The 20351-nt window shown below is 45.6% G+C and overlaps 1 protein-coding gene across 6 annotated transcripts in view; it reads left to right on the top strand.

Moving 5' to 3' along the window:
• Positions 1-20351, top strand: part of PPP2R2B (protein phosphatase 2 regulatory subunit Bbeta) — a 362719-nt gene that overhangs the window by 292347 nt on the left and 50021 nt on the right. For all 6 annotated transcript variants that reach the window (XM_081091206.1, XM_081091205.1, XM_081091204.1 and 3 more), the window contains one exon: positions 727-839. In XM_081091206.1, coding sequence (XP_080947332.1) covers positions 727-839 — 113 coding nt within the window. The remainder of the gene's footprint in view (positions 1-726; positions 840-20351) is intronic.

The following is a 20351-nucleotide window of genomic DNA, read 5'->3' as shown; positions in this document are numbered from 1 at the left end:
TAATGAAGAAAACCTTTTTATGTAGGTTGGTTAGGAAAGGCCCCACTGGAGTTGAGGCATAGGGAGAGAGCAAAGTGAAGAAAAAATAACGTGCAAGAGAGGGTAAAAGGCTCCCGTGGCAGAAGGCACAGCTTGTGCAAATGTCCTGTGGCAGCAATGAGATTAGCATGTACCAAGAGCTGTAAGGAAGCCATGTGGCAGGGAGTAGGATGGATGGTGAGATCAGAAAGGATGAGGAAATAGGGGTGCAGGTCATGGAGAGCCTCTTGGGCCATGGGAAGGGCAGTGTTTAGTGAAATGCAACACACAAATGGGAATAATAATAGTATCTACCTCTCAAGGTACTTGTGAACATTCAATAAATTCTCCATGCAAAGTGCTAGCATCGTTAATTTTATATATGTAGCTACTCTTGTTATTCTGTGTTCAATAAATATTTTTATGGAATGAACAAAATTAATGTCTAAAGCTGTAGATTTAACAGCCCATTGTCAGGAAGACCATCTGTCTCTACATGATAGATGTGTTTTGTTTTGAAACGTGAACTCTGCCTTCAAGTGACACAAGATTTATGCACCGAAGCCCTTGACATGAGCCAGCTTCTGTGGCAGTTTCTTCCATGTGTACCTCCGCCTCTCCCGATCCTCCCCCGCCCGACCCAGAAGAAAACTCCTCTCCCAGCGTTCCTGCACTGTAACGTTGATGTCCTCTGGTTGCCCTCCACAGATAAAACTGTGAAGCTGTGGAAAGTCAGCGAGCGCGATAAACGGCCGGAGGGTTACAACCTGAAAGATGAGGAGGGCCGGCTGCGGGATCCTGCCACCATCACAACCTTGCGGGTGAGTCCAAAGGCTGTTTTTCTGCCACCGCCTTGGTGCCTCCTGAGGTCGGCCACATGCCGGCCGCTGTGAATGTTGCAACTGTGACGTGAGAGGGCGGGAGACCCAGCAGAGACTCATCTACCCGAGACTCCGGTGGCAGATGGGGGAGCGGGACAGGTGCCAAGCTCCACTGACCACAAGTCCGTGCATTTCCTTGGTCCACGTGGCCAGTGCCATGTGTTACTGTATGCTTAGCCTCTGCCTGTCCTCATTACCTAAACATCTTGAGCATCTTTTGTCCTCAAGATACAGGGGATGGGACTACTCGGAAGGGAAGCTGAAGACCCGATTCAAAACATGAACCTCCAGCCCAGCCTGTGTGGCTTAGGGATTGAGCATCGACTCACGAACCAGGAGGTCACAGTTCAATGATGCCCCAGTTAAGGCTCAATCCCCAGTAGGGGGCATGCAGGAGGCAGCCAATCCACGATTCTCTCTCATCACTGATGTTCTCTCTCTCCCTCTCCCTTGTCTGAAAGCAATAAAAACCTATTTTAAAAATACAAAATAACACACACATGAACGTCTGAATCTAACAAGACTGGGTTCCAATTCTGCCACTTACCAGAATCTCCCATAGTCACTCAACGTTTTGAGCTTTAGTCACACAAGTGATTTTTAGTTTCTCCATCGGCAAGACAGTGAACCTAACCTTTACGGCCCATGGATTTATGAGGATAAAATGCAATGGGGGTGGGAAGCCCTGACTCCATGGCTGGGCCTCCATAAACGATCCCTACTATTCGTCTGAGTGGCTTCCTTCCTGCCCTCCAGAAATGCACAGTCTGGTAAGAAAAGAGGATTCATCGGCTAATACACAAATGGTTATGGCACTAAATAGAGGGAGATAAATGCAGTGTGAGTCGGAGGGAGTTGCCATTTGATCAAAGGAGGGCGAAATTACGTTGGTTCCGGGAGACCGGGAAAGGGCGCCGAGGGAAGTGGTGTTAAAAATAGATTTCTAAAAGTGGACTTTTAAGGGAAGGCTCTCCAGATTTAGGTTAAATTGGTTCAAGCCTGAGTCATGAGCTTAGTTTTAGATGTGTTCAATGTGAGCAGGAAAGCGAGCACATGTCAGGACCAGCCCTAGCCCCAAGGGACTTTTCAAACGTGTGAAATATGCGCTTCCAGCCAGCAGCTGCTCCGCTGCAGCCAAGCAGTGAGAACGGAGACGGTGAAGCACATCTGGGGAAGAGAGGTTGTCGCCCCGGGTTTAGAAGCAGAGATGGGAATTGAATGATGGCTGTGTATCTGATTAGCTCGCCCGTTTATTTGTTCGTTCAGTTGTTCATCTGTTTATTGAGCGGGCGCTGTTTGAGCACAGACTCTTCGCTGGCCGCAGTACTGGGCGGTCTCACGTTAACTTAGTACTTACTGATGAGTACCTGGTCTTCATTTGAGCTCCTTCTGCGTTGGCTGCTCCGCCCCCTCTTGTCAGCCTGGGCGTTCAGCCTGGAGAGCTGCCAGCGAGCCCACCCCACCAGACCAGGCCGTTGCTCTAAAGCAGTGGTTCTCAACCTTCCTAATGCCGCGACCCTTTAATCCAGTCCCTCATGTTGTGGTGACCCCCAACCATAAAATTTTCGTTGCTACTTCATAACTGTAACTTTGCTGCTGTTATGAATCGTAATATAAATATCTGATATGCTATAGGTGTTTTCCAATGGTCTTAGGCAACCCCTGTGAAAGGGTCATTCAACCTCCAAAGGGGTCGCGACCCACAGGTTGAGAACCGCTGCAGTCTGAAGGCTCGGGGCTGGGAGATTGGAGGGTAGAGCAACTAGGAATATGAAGGTTGGATCCGTCTGTGCTGGCTTGGAACTGTGGTCCCATTGCTGTCCGTCTAGTGACCTTGGACACGACACCTAAACTCCTTGTGCCTCTAATGTCGCATCTGCGCAACAGGGATGATGGTGGTCACTACTTCCTGGGCCAGTTGTGAGGATTCAATGCTGCATGGCGTGTGATGAAGAGCTTAGCCTATGCCTCATCTCACAGAAAGTCGGTTCCCTGCTGCTAGTTTGCATTACTATCATCATTAGTATGGCTGTTATTACTCCCTGCTGTTAGTAGGCCTCTGCATCTGAGAAAAATTCATACTCATTTTTCTTGTCATGTATTTTTTTATATTGTTGTTTTTACAAACTGGTCACTGATGTCTGCTAAGCGGCAAGCGCTACGCAAGCGATACAAAAGGAATAAGATATAAGATAGACTTTCAGACCCCAGGACTTGACTATCCTGTAGGGAAACAGGTGGATTAGGTGCCACTGGGAAATTTACAACATGAACTTCTGCCCATGTGTTCCCTTGCTCTTGTTTGCTACATGGAGGGGATTTCTCATACTATGAATGCCCATTGTCCCTGGCATCCTGTGGGATTTCCTATAGCTGTCATTTGCCCTGGAGATGCCATCCCATGATGAAGAGGAGAGAAGGCCTATCTGTAAGTGTCCACGAGAGCTGAGATTGCCCCCAAAGTAAGACAGTGATGTCGGAAAGTGGACTTATATGTATCCTACAAGGAAGGCAGCCCCGAGGTGGGGCCGAGTTAGAAAATCCCAATTCTGGTTCTTGCTTCCATATTAACCAGCTGGGTGATCCTGAGCCAATGAATCACATGTGCTCTCTCCAGGCTTACTTTCTGAGTGGCAGAGGACGGGACAGAGTCAGTGTTTCTGCCACTACAGTATTGGTTACAAACACAGGTTCCCAGGACCCAGCCCCAGGGGTTCTCTTCAGCAAGTGGAGAGGCCCTAGGAGTCTGCATGATGGATATGAGCCCCTGAGGGTGGGAACAAGGGGGCTGTGGTCACTGGGCTCTCTCATCTCTCAGCCTCCTTCCAGCTGTTGTTTTTATGAGCCTCTGTTACTTTCCAATCATTGCAACAGATATTGTACCAGCTTGGGAGACACCTTTGCTATAAAATTGTAAATACTTGCATCTGATTTCACCTCCTCAACCTTCCTAGGCTCTCAAATATCCCATTTCTCCGTGTAAATGTCCACACCCCAGCATCCTTTCCAGGCGAGTACTGACAAGGAGAGCCTCCTTTCCTTCTTGCTCCCAGTGGTAGAGGAAGAAACAGCCAGGCTACCTGCAGACCCCAGATTCAGAACAATGACTCCAAACAGAGAATGGGCTGACGTGATATTAATCAGACTATGATTTACTAACATGCTCTGCGTTGAAATGTGCATTGCCAGCAGTTGTGGCTTTTTTTCTTCCCTGTGCTATGATTGCTTCCCGCTCCCTTTCAGAGTTTCCAGTTCTATGTGGATCTTGAGAGTGAGAATGTTTAATAATACCCGACAGCTAATTAATCCTCACTGAGTAATGAACCTGTTCTGTTTCAGTGCTGGGAGGCTCGGCTTTTCAAAGCAAGAATGTGGCTTTTTTTTTCCTTTTTTTTTTTCCTGGAAGGTAGCCTTTCAAATCCAATCCCTCATTACCCAGAGAGAATCTGAGAAGCGCTTCTATGAAAACAGTATCTCCTGCTCAGTATCATAATATTCAAAGCAACAATCATGATAATTGAAAAATTACACCTTACAGCTATAAAGTGCCATTGATATCACAAAGTATTTTCTTACCTCATCCCTAATTCAGCTTTGGAACAGCCACTGAGAAGGGCAGGACAGGTATTTGGCAGGTGAAAATGCCGACATCTAGTATTTATTGAGCATTTACTATATTCCCTGCTCCATGCTGGACAGACACACTGTTTGCATTAGCTACCTCATGACGTGTAGTTCACTGTTAAAATGCCCATTGCACAGATGAGGCTCAGAGGAGGTAAGTCACATGCCCAGATCATGCAGGGCTAAGAATCAAGCCTTGATTGACTTGGCTCTGGGATCTGAGCCCTTAAACACGGTGCAGAATCAGAGAGACTGTGACTTGCCCAACAGCCATCAACTGGTTACTCTAGAGCTGGGACTAAAAGTCAAGAGCTCTGGTTCTTCAGCTTGGACATACATCGGCATTTGGAATGGTTTTCTTAAAATGAGTGCCATTATTATTCCAGGCCAGGGTGTCTCTTCCTTTCTCCCTCTCCCTCTCCCTCTCCCCTCTGCCCGCCTTGACTTTCCGGATCCCTGACAGCAGCATGGACAGACAAAGGCCTTGAGGTCTTATGTAGAGGCACTGAGCAAGATCCTCTTCTTTCTCAGCCTCCCTTTCCCAGAAGTAAGAGGCCCTCGGAGCTCTTTCTAGTTCAGGAAGCTCGGAGTTCAAGTAATTGAATCAGCTGGGAAGGGAGCTGGGTGGTGGGAAATCGCACTTGGCACACTGAGCCTAGAGTTATGATTTCCTTCATTATGGTTGCCTGCCAGTGCCGTGGGATCCTAGGCCAGGTTGAAATTTGCTTTTAATCAGTTATACGTGTAGAGTCCAGAAGGTGTGAGCTCCCAAGCTGTGATGTGTCATAACCTCCCCCCAAATGAAGGGGATGTAATGAGCTCACGTTCTCATGTATTTTATCCAGACGTTCCTTACAGCTGCTAATAATAATAGCCACATTTATGGAGTGCTTGCTATAGGCCAGGTGCTGGATTTTCTATCCTTACATCGTTTCCTCTACCAATACCGCTCCCATGTAGGTCTGTTATTCTTTCTGGATCGTCCTAGGTTTTATTCCCTCATTTCATTTAAGTCTCTGCTCAAGTGCCACCTTCTCAGAGAAACTCTCCTGGAATGCCCAAGAGAAAAGAGCCTGCTGGCCCTGGCCGGGTAGCTCAGTTGGTTAGAGCCTTGTCCCAATGAATGCATAAATAAATGGAACAACATCTCTCTCTCCCTCTCTCTCTCTCTCTCTCTCTCTCTCTCTCTCTCTCTCTCTCTCTCTCTCATCAGTCTTCTCATTCATTCTCGGTGCCCTTACCCTGCCCCTTCTCCTTAGATTTTGTCCTTGCCTGATACATCATGTGTCCGCTGCCTGCCCCCCACGACAGTGTCGGCTCCATGAAAGCAGAAACAACACTGTGTCCTCTCCCATAGCTCCAGCAGCTAGAACACATGGCACACAGTAGGCACTCAGGAGTATTTGTCAAATGAATAAGAGTAGAACAGGTTTAGAGCAGGCAAGGGATTTTCCTCATGACTAAGAAATGGCTGAGCTGGGATTCAAACCCAGTCCATCTGACCCCAAATCTGATGCTTTTCATTATGACTTCCTACAGCCTTAACTTTCTAAGAAAATAATTCATGATCGCAGGGTAGGGCACTTTCATCACTTGTGTCTCTCAGAATTGTTTGGCAAAGCCTTCTTAATGTATGAGCTTGATTTGGAGGTGAGTAGAATGCAAGGGGGAAGGGCTGCCAGGGCCTTTCTGCCCAGGGTGGGCACACAATGGATGCACTGATTTTAGAGAAAAGATTCCATTTCACCATGTTTTTACACACATGCCTTCTGCTGGTGACCACCTCTGTCTTCCTCTCAACTCAGGACACACACATTCCCAAGACTTTCCCAAATTAACATGTTTCCACATGTTAATTAACATGTTTGCAAATCCCACTGGTGGCAATTTAGACACACATACCCCCCAGCCATAGTCTAAGACACCATGGCAAACCGGCCAGAGTGCTTCCAACTCTGAGCTCTGAGGGGACTTCTTAAGGATCATTGCTAACGGGTCATAGGATTAGGCAGGTCAAATAAAACAGACTAGCTATTTTCCCAAAAGTTATACTTTTAGTGAAAAAACAAGTTTAACCACCTGATCTGTTTTCTAAAGAACTGATTAAACAGACCACTGGTTTCAGTTTACTAATAATAGCCACTATGTTTAATCAGACACCCCTAGTGACAGGCTCTGGGTTGAGCAGTTTTATGGACATTTTCTAATTCTTTCTTCATCACAGTCCTGTAACTCCAGCATCATGCCCATTTTACAGATGTGTAAACAGAGGCTCAGGAAGGTGAGCACTGGCCTAAGGCCTCACAGATGATAAGTGGCAGAGCCAAGAATGGAATCCAGGTCTCTTTGATCCCATAGCCCCTGCCCGCCACCCTGATACAGGCCTATGTGTTTTGTGGTCCCTGACCTAGACAACAGTGAGGATAACACTGTTCTCTGACATGCAGAACTTTCCAGAGCATTGCTTATCTAATTTATTGAGTATCTACTGCATGCTAGGCACTGTGCTAAGTATGTACTACAAAGTGTACCTTACAAAGATGAGTGACACACACTCCCTGTCCTCAAGGGGCAAGGACGGGGCAAGTGGCAAAGGACTGCAACATGAAATCAATTTAATCAGTGGTTCTCCAAGTGTGCCCCCATGGTCACCTGCAGTGCTTTTTTAGACCATAATCATCAGCTTCATCTCTACGGATTCCAGTTTAGAGGGTCTGTGTTGTCCCAGTGACACCTTTGACAAAACCCCTCCTGGAAAACTCCCCGGTGGTTCTGCTGCAGGTGGTCCCTGGGCCAGGCTTTGAGAAACCCTGGATAGGGCATGTGTCCAGAGCAAATCACAAATCACCGCGCAGTTCAGAGGAAGAGGAGAAGGACGAGATGCAGGGCCAGGAAGGAGTTATCACGAAGCATCTTGAAGGATAGGTGGTCTTTCATGCTGGGGTCCTCATCTGATACTCACGAGGATCCTGGGAGGCAAGTAGGACCCGAATTGCTATTTCCCTCTTTCTAGTAGTAGGAATGTGGCACCCCCAGTACAATAAGGGAAATGGAAGCCCTGAGAGGCAGAACTGAGAATCAAATGCTTTCTGTCTCTATCCTTCTTGCTGCCTCTGTGGTGACCACATGGTGATACTCACTTTGGAGGATGGGTAACCGTAGGCCAGTTTCCGGGCAAATTACTGGCTGAGTCAGGTTTGTCCGTGGCTGCCCCAGGCTTTAATTTGGGGTTTATGCTTTCATAACTGAGGCCTCTTAAGATATCAATACAGCCTACCCCTACCATTTTTTAATTTTTCCAGAATTCATTTTGTGATTTATGGCTGCTCTGGGGGCTTAATAGCCACTCCTTTTACAGTTTCATCTTATATTTGTTGCAAATAACAATGAAGTGTTTAGCTACTGCAGTGAAAAATCAATCAAGCCAGTTCCATATTCACAGGCTCACAATGGCACCCGGATGGCCCCCTGGATTAGATTAACTTTGTGACTGTGTCACTCTGGTGTGGGTAATTTCTCAACCTCCGCTCCCTCCCTCCCCGCCTGCCTCGGCGGGTGGATATTGAGATCTCCCATTGATTGACTGCCCCGAAAGGCAATGCTGGCGTGTGATGTGTGTAACTCAGCGGGGCGCGCGGACTCTGTGGTTATGAAAATAAATAATAATTTATGTTATCGTTATTGATTGCCATCATTATCTGATTGTATCTGTCTGCGTCATGGGGTTTCAGTTATGGGATCAGAAAGCGCTCCACAGGAACCTCAGGCACTACCCTCACTGACGAGCCTCGGTGTTTGACACGTGTCGCCTCTTGAGGGTGAGGGCTGTGGATGTCCCCATCCTGTTCTTTGGCTCATGTTCAGTAAGACAGTGTCAGCTGGTTCAGTGTCAGACAAAGGAACTAAGTCAGTTGGAATAATAAAATAATAAGAGCAGCAAACATTTATTGAGCATGTGCTGTGTCCCGGGGACACAGGGCACCTATTGGCTAATTTAATATTCAAAGTAAACCTATAAGGTAGGGATTGAAATAAACCTCATTTTAGAGATGTGGGCCCTAAAGCCAGGGAGGTTAAGTAACCTGGCTGAGGTCAGATGGCTAGTAAGTGGGAATGCGTGGACTTGAAGTCATGTCTTCGTGCTTCTAAAAATCCATACTACTATCCTGCCTCTCGTATTAGAAGAGCATGTCGGGTATATTCATCTGAATATTCAGTGTAAACCAAAATATGAGTGAGCAGGGACTAGAGACAAACCTGCCAAGTAAACGGTAGGCGCTCCTTTGCCTTGGGCACAGGTGGGTTTTCTACTTTGTGTGGGGGTAGGTAGACCAGAAGGACGCGTGGAAACTAGGTCATGGTGTACTAGGTCATGGGTGATCTTGAGACTCTGGGCACGTCTTAAGTCGTCCCCGGCTGACTGGCTGACTCAGAATCTCTAGGAGCAGGGCCAAGGGATCTACCCAGGTTTCTCAGCTGTATCGCAGGCCTTCCTGGAGACCAGCTGGGTCTGAGAGCCATTGAAACAGTGACCGCAAGGTTCACTCCAAAAGAGAGGCTCTCTGATTGGATTTTGTAAGCTCTTTCTTTGTCCTCTTCCCTCCTCCTGGTCACGATCCTATGTAGAATAATCTGAGGGCACTTTTATTACCGAAACATGGTTGCCTGTCTACTAAGTGACTGATGTGATTTGGAGTGAGTGTCTGCAAGCCAATCACGTTTAGGTTGTGTGTGTGAGCGGTTCCGCCCTTCACAACTCAAGTTCTTTTTCCCTCAAATCGGGGCCAGCCTACCCAATGGCCAGTGTGCTGTAACGTTAACAACACTGAAGACATCAATTAAGCACATGCTGTGTGTCAGGCCTTCTGTTAGGCACTTTACAAGTACCATCTCACTGTGGCCTGGCAGCAGCCCTGCGGGGTGGGTACTGTTTAATCCACATTTTCCAGATGTGGACATTTGATTCAGAAACTGAAGTGACTGGCCCAAGGGCTACAGACACTAAGGGGCAGAGTCACTTTTTTTTTTTTAACCAGATTCTGTCTGACTCCAGAGACTTCGATCTTAACACCGTGACCTAGAGCTCCAGGAAAGGGCCATGTCTCTGACCACGTCTCAGCCATCACCTGTAAGATGGAAATGACCACTGTACATTCTTCCCACAGAGGTCAGGCTAACAAAACAGAGCCCCACTCTGATAGTAGATGCCCAGTATGTGCTATTATTACCGTTCTCCTCTCCCTTTCCATCTTGTCTTTCACCTGGACACCAGGAGTTTCAGGAAGGTCTGATGAATATACTGAAAAGGTTCAAAGCAGTGTTGTGTTTGGGGACCAGCAGTTCATTGTGTTTCTTTCGTTTGAATGTGTGTTTGTCCTGGCTCTCCAAATCTGGGTTGGATTCAGAGTGTCTACACTGACAATAAAATGTTTTCATTCATCTCCACACGCCCTTTGTTGTGCTGCATTTACCATGCAGTAATTAGATCCGGCATAAATGGAAATAGAAGCAGAATCCCGTACCTGGTTTGAGATCAAGTTCTGTTTGTCTCTTGCTCCCCACCCCTTTGAGAGGATTTGTGGCCCCGAACTGTGACAGGGACTAGTAGGTGACACCCCCTATATGCACACTCAGTGACAGCGGGAAGCTGAAAAGTCCACCCATGTCAGAAAGGAAAAGAATCATTTTAGAGGATGAAATCTCGCTTTTTCCATGGCCTCTGGTGTCGTTTATTTTGGTGTCATTCATTATCATGAGGGAGGACAGTATTCTAGACCATAACCCATTCTCTTTTCTCTTTGGTCATTAAATGGTCTGAATTTTGCCGATGGGGAAGATGGGCCCGGCCAGGGCAGGTGGCCGGCCCTTTTCGGGCTTTGCAGGCGCGACTCTTGTCACTGTGTCAGACCTTATTCATACTGGCCCAGATGGATTTTTCTCAAAAGAGAAGTTAATAGTATGATTTTCCCTTTCAAGGGCTGTCTGTGCACTTCTAAAGTAAGTGGAAAATCCAGACGTAATTGGATGATTCAGGGGGAAAAGTACCTCCATTCTCTGAATCTTTCAGATGGAATTGTCTGAATCATGAGTGTAATGGGAGAGACATTGTTCCCCGACAGGGCTGGGATCTGAAATGTGAGCTCCCTGCTGCATGAGTGAGGGTGCGAGTCCCAGCCCCTGACACTGTGCATGTATGTATATGCGTGTGCAGGCATGCACATGGCACGCAGTTCTCAAGTAGTGCATGGCTCAAGAAAACATAGGATGTTGGCAAAGCCTAGAACTGATTTGTATTTGGTTTATAATTAGACAACAGGAAATCAAAAATATATGCCTAGATCCCTTTTGCTACCAAGTTATTCCAATAACTATTTGAAACCTCGAGAGGAACTCTGCTCATTATACGTACTATTTTTTTGTAGAAGATAATTAACATAAATGGATTTAGAATCAAATTCAGTAGAGGAAACGATCACTTTGATCCTAGTATATTGCAAAACAGGCTTCAATGATGCATGGATATACGTATTTTCAGGACCCATCTCTACCAGAGAAATACATTTTTGATATTTCCCTAGAGGTTAGTATATAGGATAATACCTTCTTTTTTCTGTAGTCCATAAAAATAAGAAACTGGTTGGAGGAAAACATTTTATAAGAGTATATTTATGTTCAAGGAAATTATTACCAACGGGAATAGTATTTAATTCTCTGATTTCCTCAGAATGGTTGAGCCAGAAGGAAAGGAATTTTCTGACTAAAAGGTGTTGGATTCGTATGTATTCAAGAGGCGGAAACTGGGTCACATTCTTGTTATTTGTTGCGATCAGATGATCAATTGGGCTCAGTTCTTTTCAGACACACACATACACGCTCACAAATGTTTCTTGCTGGGGAACATATGGGAAACCCCATCTTAAACACAGTTAAACAAATTTATGTACGTCAGGCTTTCTCAGGACCTTTCGTATACTAATATCCGATAGCAAACTCCAGGGAAGATAGATGGCATGAAGTATTTTTCCACCAAACGTACTTGACCGGGGAAAGCCCTTTTCTCATGGGATTACTGGTTTTTATGACATTCTGCTCAACACGTGGTCCTTGGCTCAGTGCCAGTTTACAACCAGATAATGAGTTTGTATGAGAATATGAACCATTCATATCACTAAGCCACTGTAGAGTTCAGCTGACGCTTGTATTTGTCATAGCAAGTCTTTTCTCAATGAATGAAGCAATGCATTGAATCTGGCTTGGGCTCCTCATCTGGTCATGGACCATTAACAAAGAATTTGTGGGTTGGTTGTTTTGAGTAGTGCAGCCATGGACCTCACTTTAAGAAATGCTGGCTGAAGGATCGGATCTGGGAAGGGGGAAGGGGTAGCCTGATACCACTTTCACTCTGCTCTTACTGCCTCCAGACACAGAATCACCCAGGCACAGAATCACATGATGGTGTAGGACCCTTCATAGCACCTCCCTCTTGACATTCAATTCATTAACGATCACTGAGAACTTACCAGTGCCTGACACTGTTCCGGACACTCTGCATATTTCATCGTTCAATTTTCACCTTAACCCCGTAAGCTTAAAACCATCCCCACCATTTCACAGATAAAGAAACTGTGCTCTACATGGAGGAGGCAATTTGTGCAAGGTTGTTTGCTAGCAAGTGGCAGGACCAGCATTCACCCCTGGCTGTCTGACTGCAGACCTCCCCTCTTAACCACCATGCTGCCTGGCTTCTCAACAGCAATGGAGTTCAACCATTGGAGCCAATGGAGGTTTGATCCTACTATCAGAGACTTCTAGAAGCATATACTCCCCCATCAGCCAATCTGAAAGCTTTCACTGCTTATAAATGTGGAGCCTAACATCTATCTAATCTGCATTTATAAGAGGAAGGTTCCATATGTATACTCATGGGGCTTACAAGCCAGTGAGGAACTAGCTGGTTATGAGCTTTTATCTGAAACTAGCAATTGCACCAACTTCGTGCACCCATGCCAGACATCACAGTCAATCTGCTGTGTATTTCATCACTGCCTGAGAGCCTTCTCAACATTTCCTTCTCTGCTCTGTGATTCCACGTTCTATAATTAGTTTGAGGGAGAGTTCTGCAACTTTTAATTAAATAAAGACATTGTCTCTTTAATGCCAAAACATCCAGACATAAGGTGAAAACTTCATCCAATTATCCTGCTATTTCAGTACCAAACATGCAGATGTTTAAGAACTCTGAAAGCTTGATTTTTTTAAAAAAAAATTGTTCTACAAATTCAAAGAGCACCTAAGAGAGAAACCTTCTGGGGGTGGGGAGCATAAGATTATCAATGCAGATAAGACAGGAGGTATAAGGATACATAATGAGATAGAAGTGTCAAAACAAGGCCACACTTGGTTACCATTATTCTGCCGGGAGCCGGTCCATGCTTGCTGTTTCAAGGGACCTGGCATATATGGCATACTGTTCTTAATATGTTTGTTCACCTTCTTGGCACTATGTGTTTTAACCAAGGTCTCTGAGAAAGGTTGTTTCCCCAGGTAGGGATTTTCCCCTGAAGTTAGGGAGGGAATAAAACCTCTTAACTAAGTGCCAGGTGGGTAATTAATCACTTTAACTACGAACAATCATGCTTAAGCTACATAATCTTTACTCCCTGGAATGGAGATAAGAAACACCCTAACCTTTGGAATAGAGATTGATAGGATTGGAATCAACTGGTATAAATACAGACATAACAAGACAGAACTTAGAAGACAGAACCTACACAGAACCTAGAGACAGAAGAACTTCGCTGGAGAGAACATGGCAAAAGATCCTGGACAGAAACTGGCCACAGAACCTAGAGACAGAACCTAGCGAAAGAACCTGGCTGAAGAACCTAGAGACAGAACCTAGAGACAGAACCTGGCTACAGAACCTGGATAGAACATGGCAAGAGAACGTGACTAGAACCTGACTAGAACCTGGTGACTGAACCTGGCTGGAGAACCTGGACAGAACCTGGCTGGAGAACCTAGCAAGAGAACATGGACACAGAACCTCTCTGGAGATCCAGACCAGAACTTGGCTGGAGATCCTGGCTGCAGATCCTGGCTAGGCTGCTGATCAACTGAACACTGTCTCCATGTCCTTCCTTCTTCGCCGACTCCGTCTACGCCTTTGGGAACCCCTGGACCTGCTGGGGTTGGACCCCGGCATTATTCCTTCCCAGAGTAAAGTCATCTCTGTAGATGAATTCACAGATGACTGTCACAATCCTGTTGAAATGTGCCCTTGCCCTACTTAATGGTCAGATCAGTTAAGAACTTAGGCACCAATGCCCTGGCCGGTGTGGCTCAGTTGGCTGGAGTGTCGTCCCATGCACCAAAAGGTTGCAGGTTTGATTCCTGGTCAGGGCAAATACCTAAGTTATGGGTTTAATCCCATCAGGGTGCTTACAGGAGGCAACCAATCTGTGTTTCTTTCTCTCTCTCCCTCCCTCTCTCCAAACAATGTTTTTTAAAGAACATATGCACCACGTAGGTTACTTATTCCTTTCTTCATTAGTTCCACAAGTATTTCGTGAGTACCGTACCTCTGCAAGCCAGGCACTGTGACAGTCCCTGAAGATAATAGCAGTGAGCATGAATGGCATGGTTCCTGCCCTCACTGAGTTTACAGGCTCTTTTGGTTGCCAAAGAGAGGTGTGTGGTACACAGGAGAACACATGATCTGATTGATTCATCCATGGAAAACAGAGAATAATTTTTGGAGCAATTAATAACTGAGCTGAAGCCAGATGACAGGTGAGGGAAAGAGTAGAAGGAGCATTTCAGGCAGAAGAATTGCCATGGACAAAGGCCATGAGGTGGGAAGTCACACAGGAGAATAGGGGATGGAACAAGGGCCGGAGTGGCTGGGATGCTGGGCACAGGGAGATGATGGAGACAAGGCAGGCAGCTATGGCCAGGCCATGCTGGGATCATAGACCTTCCCGAGGAGCCTGCTCTTTCTCCCAAGAGCAATGCAAGCCCTTTCTTCTCTACACTGGTTGCTTTGAAACAGACCCTCTTTGCTCAGACATCCCAATGTTCTGCGCCCAAGACAGGACATACGCCAAGACAGAAAAGCTGCAGGCACAACCTAGGACTTTCCCGGTGGATATGAAGAGCTTAACTTGAGGAAGCAAATGGCGTTTGTCAGTGTGGCCATGTTGCCCTCCAGCCCCCCTTGCCTGCCACTGTTTTAGTACATGTCAGGGCATGGCCTCCTCGGAGCTTCTCCAATATCAAGGCGTCCTCCCTCCAAGGTGAGTCCTCCCATGAATGATTGAATTGTTCGAAGGGTCATAGAACCTGACAGCTCCCTATTACACAAAGGAGAAGATAAGCTTCCGATTAGTCCTGGGGCTGGAGGAAGCCCAGACAGAGTGCACCTGTCAGAACTGCTTATAACATATAAATCATTACCTCAGTTTTCCATGCAAGAATTGGGCCAGAGAGAGAGAAGTGACAGAGGTTTGTTAGCAGTGCAGAGCCATAAGTAAAGAGCTCATGCTTGGCTCCAAAGCAGGATTTGTGGTGCTGTCCATGCAGAGAGAAGAGCCCCATGCCCAGAGGAACGACAGAGACAAATGCCCACTGGCTCCAGGAAGGGGCAATTTGTTTCTCTGGCATTTGCTGATGGGCTTTTATCACTGATCTAACAATAGCAGCCACCAAAGCTTTCCCAGACTCCAAAGGGGAGTGTTTGGTATTAGGCTTGCTCTGTGTGTGGTCGTAGATCCCTCTCTTGTGTAATCGCCATAGTAATCTTTGTTATTGTTGCCACTTTGGGTCCCTTCATTGGGCAAAAATCTCTGAGCTAGCTAAGGCCCAATTATGGCTAACCTGCTATCCCACAGTGCAAGGTAGGAGGGTGTTTCTGAGGGCAAAAAAGCAACATGAGCCATGGCCAGTGTGTCTCAGTTGGTTGAGCATAGTCCCATGCACTGAGAGGTCAGGGCGCATGCCCAGCTTATGGGCTCAACCTCCAGTAGGGGGTGTGCAGGAGGCAGCCAATGGATGTTCGCCTTTCACAGCAATGTTTCTCTCTCTCCCTCTCCCTTCTTCTCTCTTTAAAATCAATAATAAAAACATTTTTGAAAAATCATGAAACTGAAAAAAAGATTGAAGGACAGCAAGTCAGAAAATGTTCAGCAAAGGTTTAAAAGCATAAATTGATTGGACAATGCCCAAATTTTCGTTGCATTTTATATTCAATAAAATACCAAGTAGCGAGGAAAATGTGAGAGCCTGGACGATTCCAGCTGGAGAAGCCCCAGTACGAAGTACACCCAAACCACAAGCTTGTGCAGCAAGAAACATTGTCTTGTGGGCCACTGGAGGCAGAGTGAACAAAAATGGGCAAGCCGATCATTCTCCGGGATAGACAGTCAAGCCCAGTTCCCAGAGCTTTTGTAAGGGGCCTTGATTGGTGGCCCCCACATAAAAGGGAACCATGTGTTTCCAGGCCACTGATAGAGGAGTCCTTCTTCTGTTCCACCATCCTGTGTTTTGAAGGGAAGCATTATCTTTGCAGTCACAGCACAACCCAAAATATGTCAGCTGCCTGTTAAAATTCCCCAGAAGAGAAATACAGTATATTTTATGTGAACAAACCCAAAATGTGAGTTAAGACAGTACCCAGAGAGATATGGGCACTAAAGGGATGAGTCACATGAATACTTCAAAATAAACAAAATAAGTTCCTGTTTGTTCAAAAAGTGTGAGCAAAAGGTTCTTATTCTTAGGAGATGTGTGAGGCTGGCTTATTTCTCCTTGTCCTCAGGTAGGGAGGAAAGCCCGCAGTTGGAACCTTTCTGGAGTCTAGTGTGATGGTTAAAAAACCCAGATTAACAGTTCTGAGTGCAAATCCCAGCTCTATCTTTGTGTAACTTTGGGCCTTTTATTTAAGCCCTCAAAGTATCAGTTTTATCATCAATAAAGCACATACATCATAGGACTTATCAGAGAATAATACTAGCACAGTATCTGATTTTAGTACTTACCATTCAACGATAGCTGACTTCAAGTTGGGCATCAGGAATGCTCAGAGCAGAGAGACAACTGGTAGACCCCAGTTGCTTCTTTTCATGGAAGCATAGAGTTCTATGAAGACAAGTAAGAAAGGACGTCTTGCCCTGACTGGTTTGGCTTAGTGGAGAAAGAAAGGTCTTCTAACTTGATCATGTGGCCAATTTGCCTACAACACATTAACCCTAATATCTAAGATTCTTTAGTGAATGAGTTCACATTTCTGACCTAAGGAAATTCCCATGAATGATCCTATATAATAAAAGGCTAACATGCAAATTGTCCCCTGGATCAGAAGTTTCTACCAGGAGTTCAACCAGGGGGTGGGGCTGGCTCACCAACCGCCCATGACCCCTCCACTCAGCTGGCCCCACCCCACATCCCAATAGGGGCGGGACCGGCCAGCCAACCTCCCACATCCCCTCCCCACACCCCTGGCCAGCCCAGCCCGATAGGCTCCTATTGGGGTGGCCAGCTAGAACACCCATGCAGGAATTCATGCACCGGGCCTCTAGTTCTTAATAAAATTCTGTAAGTACAGATAAGGAGATACTGGAGAATAGATCACCAATTTGAGTCTCTCTGGATAAATTGAGTGAGTGTGTTCCTACCCTGCAATGCCTGTTTTTGAAAGACAGTGAACTCTCACATTCTCACTGAGCTAAGAAGTTATATAATTAGTAGTAACTCCTGCAGAGGGAAGAGGCTGTGGCCAAGTCTCATGTGAGTGGCTCTGGGATGATAGCATTATTGCCTGGAAAGTCGTTAAAAACTGACTCTGGACTCCAGGTTGCAAATCTCCCTATAGATTCTCTACCTTCAACCATTCGTCATCAAAAATGCAGAATTCTCTGCCTAGATTAAAGGATCCACTGTCAGATGTTAGACCTTCTGTCTTTATTTTCTGTTAGCACTAAAGAAAAACCATCCAAGTAGGTCACTTTCCTTAAATAAAAACAACCAAAAAAGTTCTCTCAATATTTTCTCCTCTGTCTTCACCACTAAGAAAGAAGTCCCGCTTTTGTCTTCCAGCACAAGCTCATTATTAACCTGGTTGACATTCGCAAATGCACATCCACCATTGGACACTCAAATTGACTTTCCAGAAACTCCCCCTTTAACTGGACTGCTTTTCTATGGAAACCATCTGCCAGCATCTGTGGTGAGAGAGATTCTGACAAAACGATGTGCCCAGCCAAATGATCAGGTGGAATTAGCTTGTTCTCTATTTCTGTTTGATAGCGGCACTGTGCCTTTGCATAATTCTCACTGATTATCCGAAGGGAAAGGCCATAACTCAGGCAGATGAGCTTTATTGGCAGCAATCCCTTCTGGGGAAGAAGGAAAAATGGATGAGCAGCAGCATTTGCATGTATCGTATATGCTGAGAGATCGACGTTCCAAGCAGTCTATAAACTAAGCTTGCCTAAATCCGAAACCTCAAAAAATGAAAATGCCACCTTGGCTGGGTAGGTCAGTTGGTTAAAGTATCGTCCCAATACGCCAAGTTGTGGGTGCAATCCCGGGTCAGGGCACATACAAGAATCAACCAATGAATGCATAACTAAGTGGAACAACAAACTGATGATTCATTCATATTCTCTCTCTCTCTCTCTCTCTCTCTCTCTCTCTCTCTCTCTCTCTCTCTCTCTAAAATCCAGTAACATTAAGGGAAAAAAATGACTCCCTCTATTTGGTGTCATAACTCAAGAGCTGGGTTTGTCTCATATTCTATAATTCATAACCAAATAAATTTGCATACTCCCATAGATATATCTTGAACAGAATGTCATTTTAAAAAGAGAGTGCTCATGAAGGAAAAATAAATAGTTGGGAAGAGGCTGGAGTCCGAGTCCTTCAAAGACTTGAAAATTAACAAGAAAGGGTTGAAGGAACACTGCAAACTGCTTCTGCTTATGCAGGAAGGGAGGTTCTTCTGCCATCTTTGTTTGTTTACCTACTGAACCATAATATGGTTTCTGTTTTCCCTGGCTGTCCTGATTTATCTCAGTGTCTGCCTGTGCTTTCCCCTGACAAGATGGATAAGTGACTTTCACCGGTAATGGACAACCCTGCTTACTTTTCTATGTCTTTTGAGGCATCGACCCCCACACACTCCAGCAATATCCTTGCTGGGAAGCTGGTCCTTTGCCCCCAGTTCTAGACTCTCCTCCTTTCCGTGGGAGAGTCCACAGAGACCCACTGAGCCCAGTCCCTGAGGAAATCTGGGTCCTCTCTATCATTATGAAATTTAGGAATATTTAGTCCCAGTTCCCTAAACCCCAAACAGCTTCAGATATCTGACAGTATGGAGGGCCAACGGTGTGGTTTGATCCTAGTTCAACATCAAAACTAAAGCTTTTTAAAAAAAAACAAAAGCCCCGATAAAACACAGTGCTTTGCCTTTTGAGGACTTGAAGATAAGAATCTTACTTCATACTCTTCTTCCCCTGGGAAATTTACATCCCTTGCCTCCTTGGACGTCCCCCATTGTGAAAACGGCAGCAAACTATCTTCCTGCTCTACGTGTTTCTTTTTGGCACATTCTCACTTGTCGATCAATAAATGACCCTCTGCCAAGCTCCACAGCTTGGCTTCCTTCTTCGTCACTTACGTTCTCCTTCTGTGTTTAAAAAAGAGCTCGTTTTTCTCTTAACCTCCAGTGAAATCTTCTCTTTATTCTCTCCCTTTGTTTTGCTTATCATTTCACTTAATTCTCAGTCCTACAGTCCCCACCTGCACCTGCCTCCATTCTCCGCATTTTCCCTTTAAATAGCCAGAAGCTGATGAGATTACTCTGGGAGTCACGTGATCCTTTTCTGATCACACCAGGATAAGGAAATGGGGTTTAAATAGCAGTGTCAGGTGATACAATGGAAGAAAAGCCTTCTTGGGGATCTCAGCCGGGGTGGTAGACTGAGGATTCGGTTTTGTGCTCTCTGGGGTAGATAGGGCCTCCTGTCAGACCTGTGCCTTGATGTTCTCATCTGATACACGAGTTCCCCATCACTGATGCTTCCTGCTTCATGGTGGTTGTGAGGATTAAAGAGATAGATAATGTCCCATGCTTGACTGAGTAGCAAGCCCCCCCTACGCATTAGGTGCTGTGGTGACTATAGGGAGCAACGGTAAAGACATATCCCACACTTTCCTGGGTTTGGAAGCTGCAGCTACACAAGGATGAGAGAGAGAGGCAGTCAGTGACCTGCCAGGGATCCCAGACATATTATCATTAACGGATGAATATGACTTGTCTTATTTATACAAAATTGAGATCATACTATACACATTTATCTGCTCAGTTAATATAAACATCCCTCCAGGCCAATTCATCTTCTTTGAAATAGCTGCAGATATTCTCAAGTATGGGCACATTATCACTTACTAAGTCATTCCCCTATTGAGAGACATTCAGGTTGTTTCCAGATTTTGCTACAGTTCAATTGTAACTACCAATGCTGCAGTGAATGCTCTCAAACATGGATTATCACAAACTTATGTGTTATTTTTGTAGGATAGTTTCCATTAACATAGGATTTGCTTAATTAAAAGATGTATATGTTATCTTGTTTTAATAGCTACTTCCAGACTACCTTCTGAAAATCTTGCCGTGATTCATACTCCCACCAGCAAGTGCCCATGCTCATCCCAGGATAGGGTGTTACCCGTCATTGTAAATTTTGCCCATTCCAAACAGAGACACTACTGAGAAGGAAGCAGTGTAGCGATTAAGGGCAAGGACACTCTTGTCTAGAATTCACAAGGACC

This window comes from Myotis nattereri (genome assembly GCF_964212035.1).
Source record: "Myotis nattereri genome assembly, chromosome: 5".
In the NCBI taxonomy this organism is placed as follows: Eukaryota; Metazoa; Chordata; class Mammalia; order Chiroptera; family Vespertilionidae; genus Myotis; species Myotis nattereri.
Note: the sequence above shows the minus strand (reverse complement) of the source record. Positions and strands in the feature narration are given on the sequence as shown.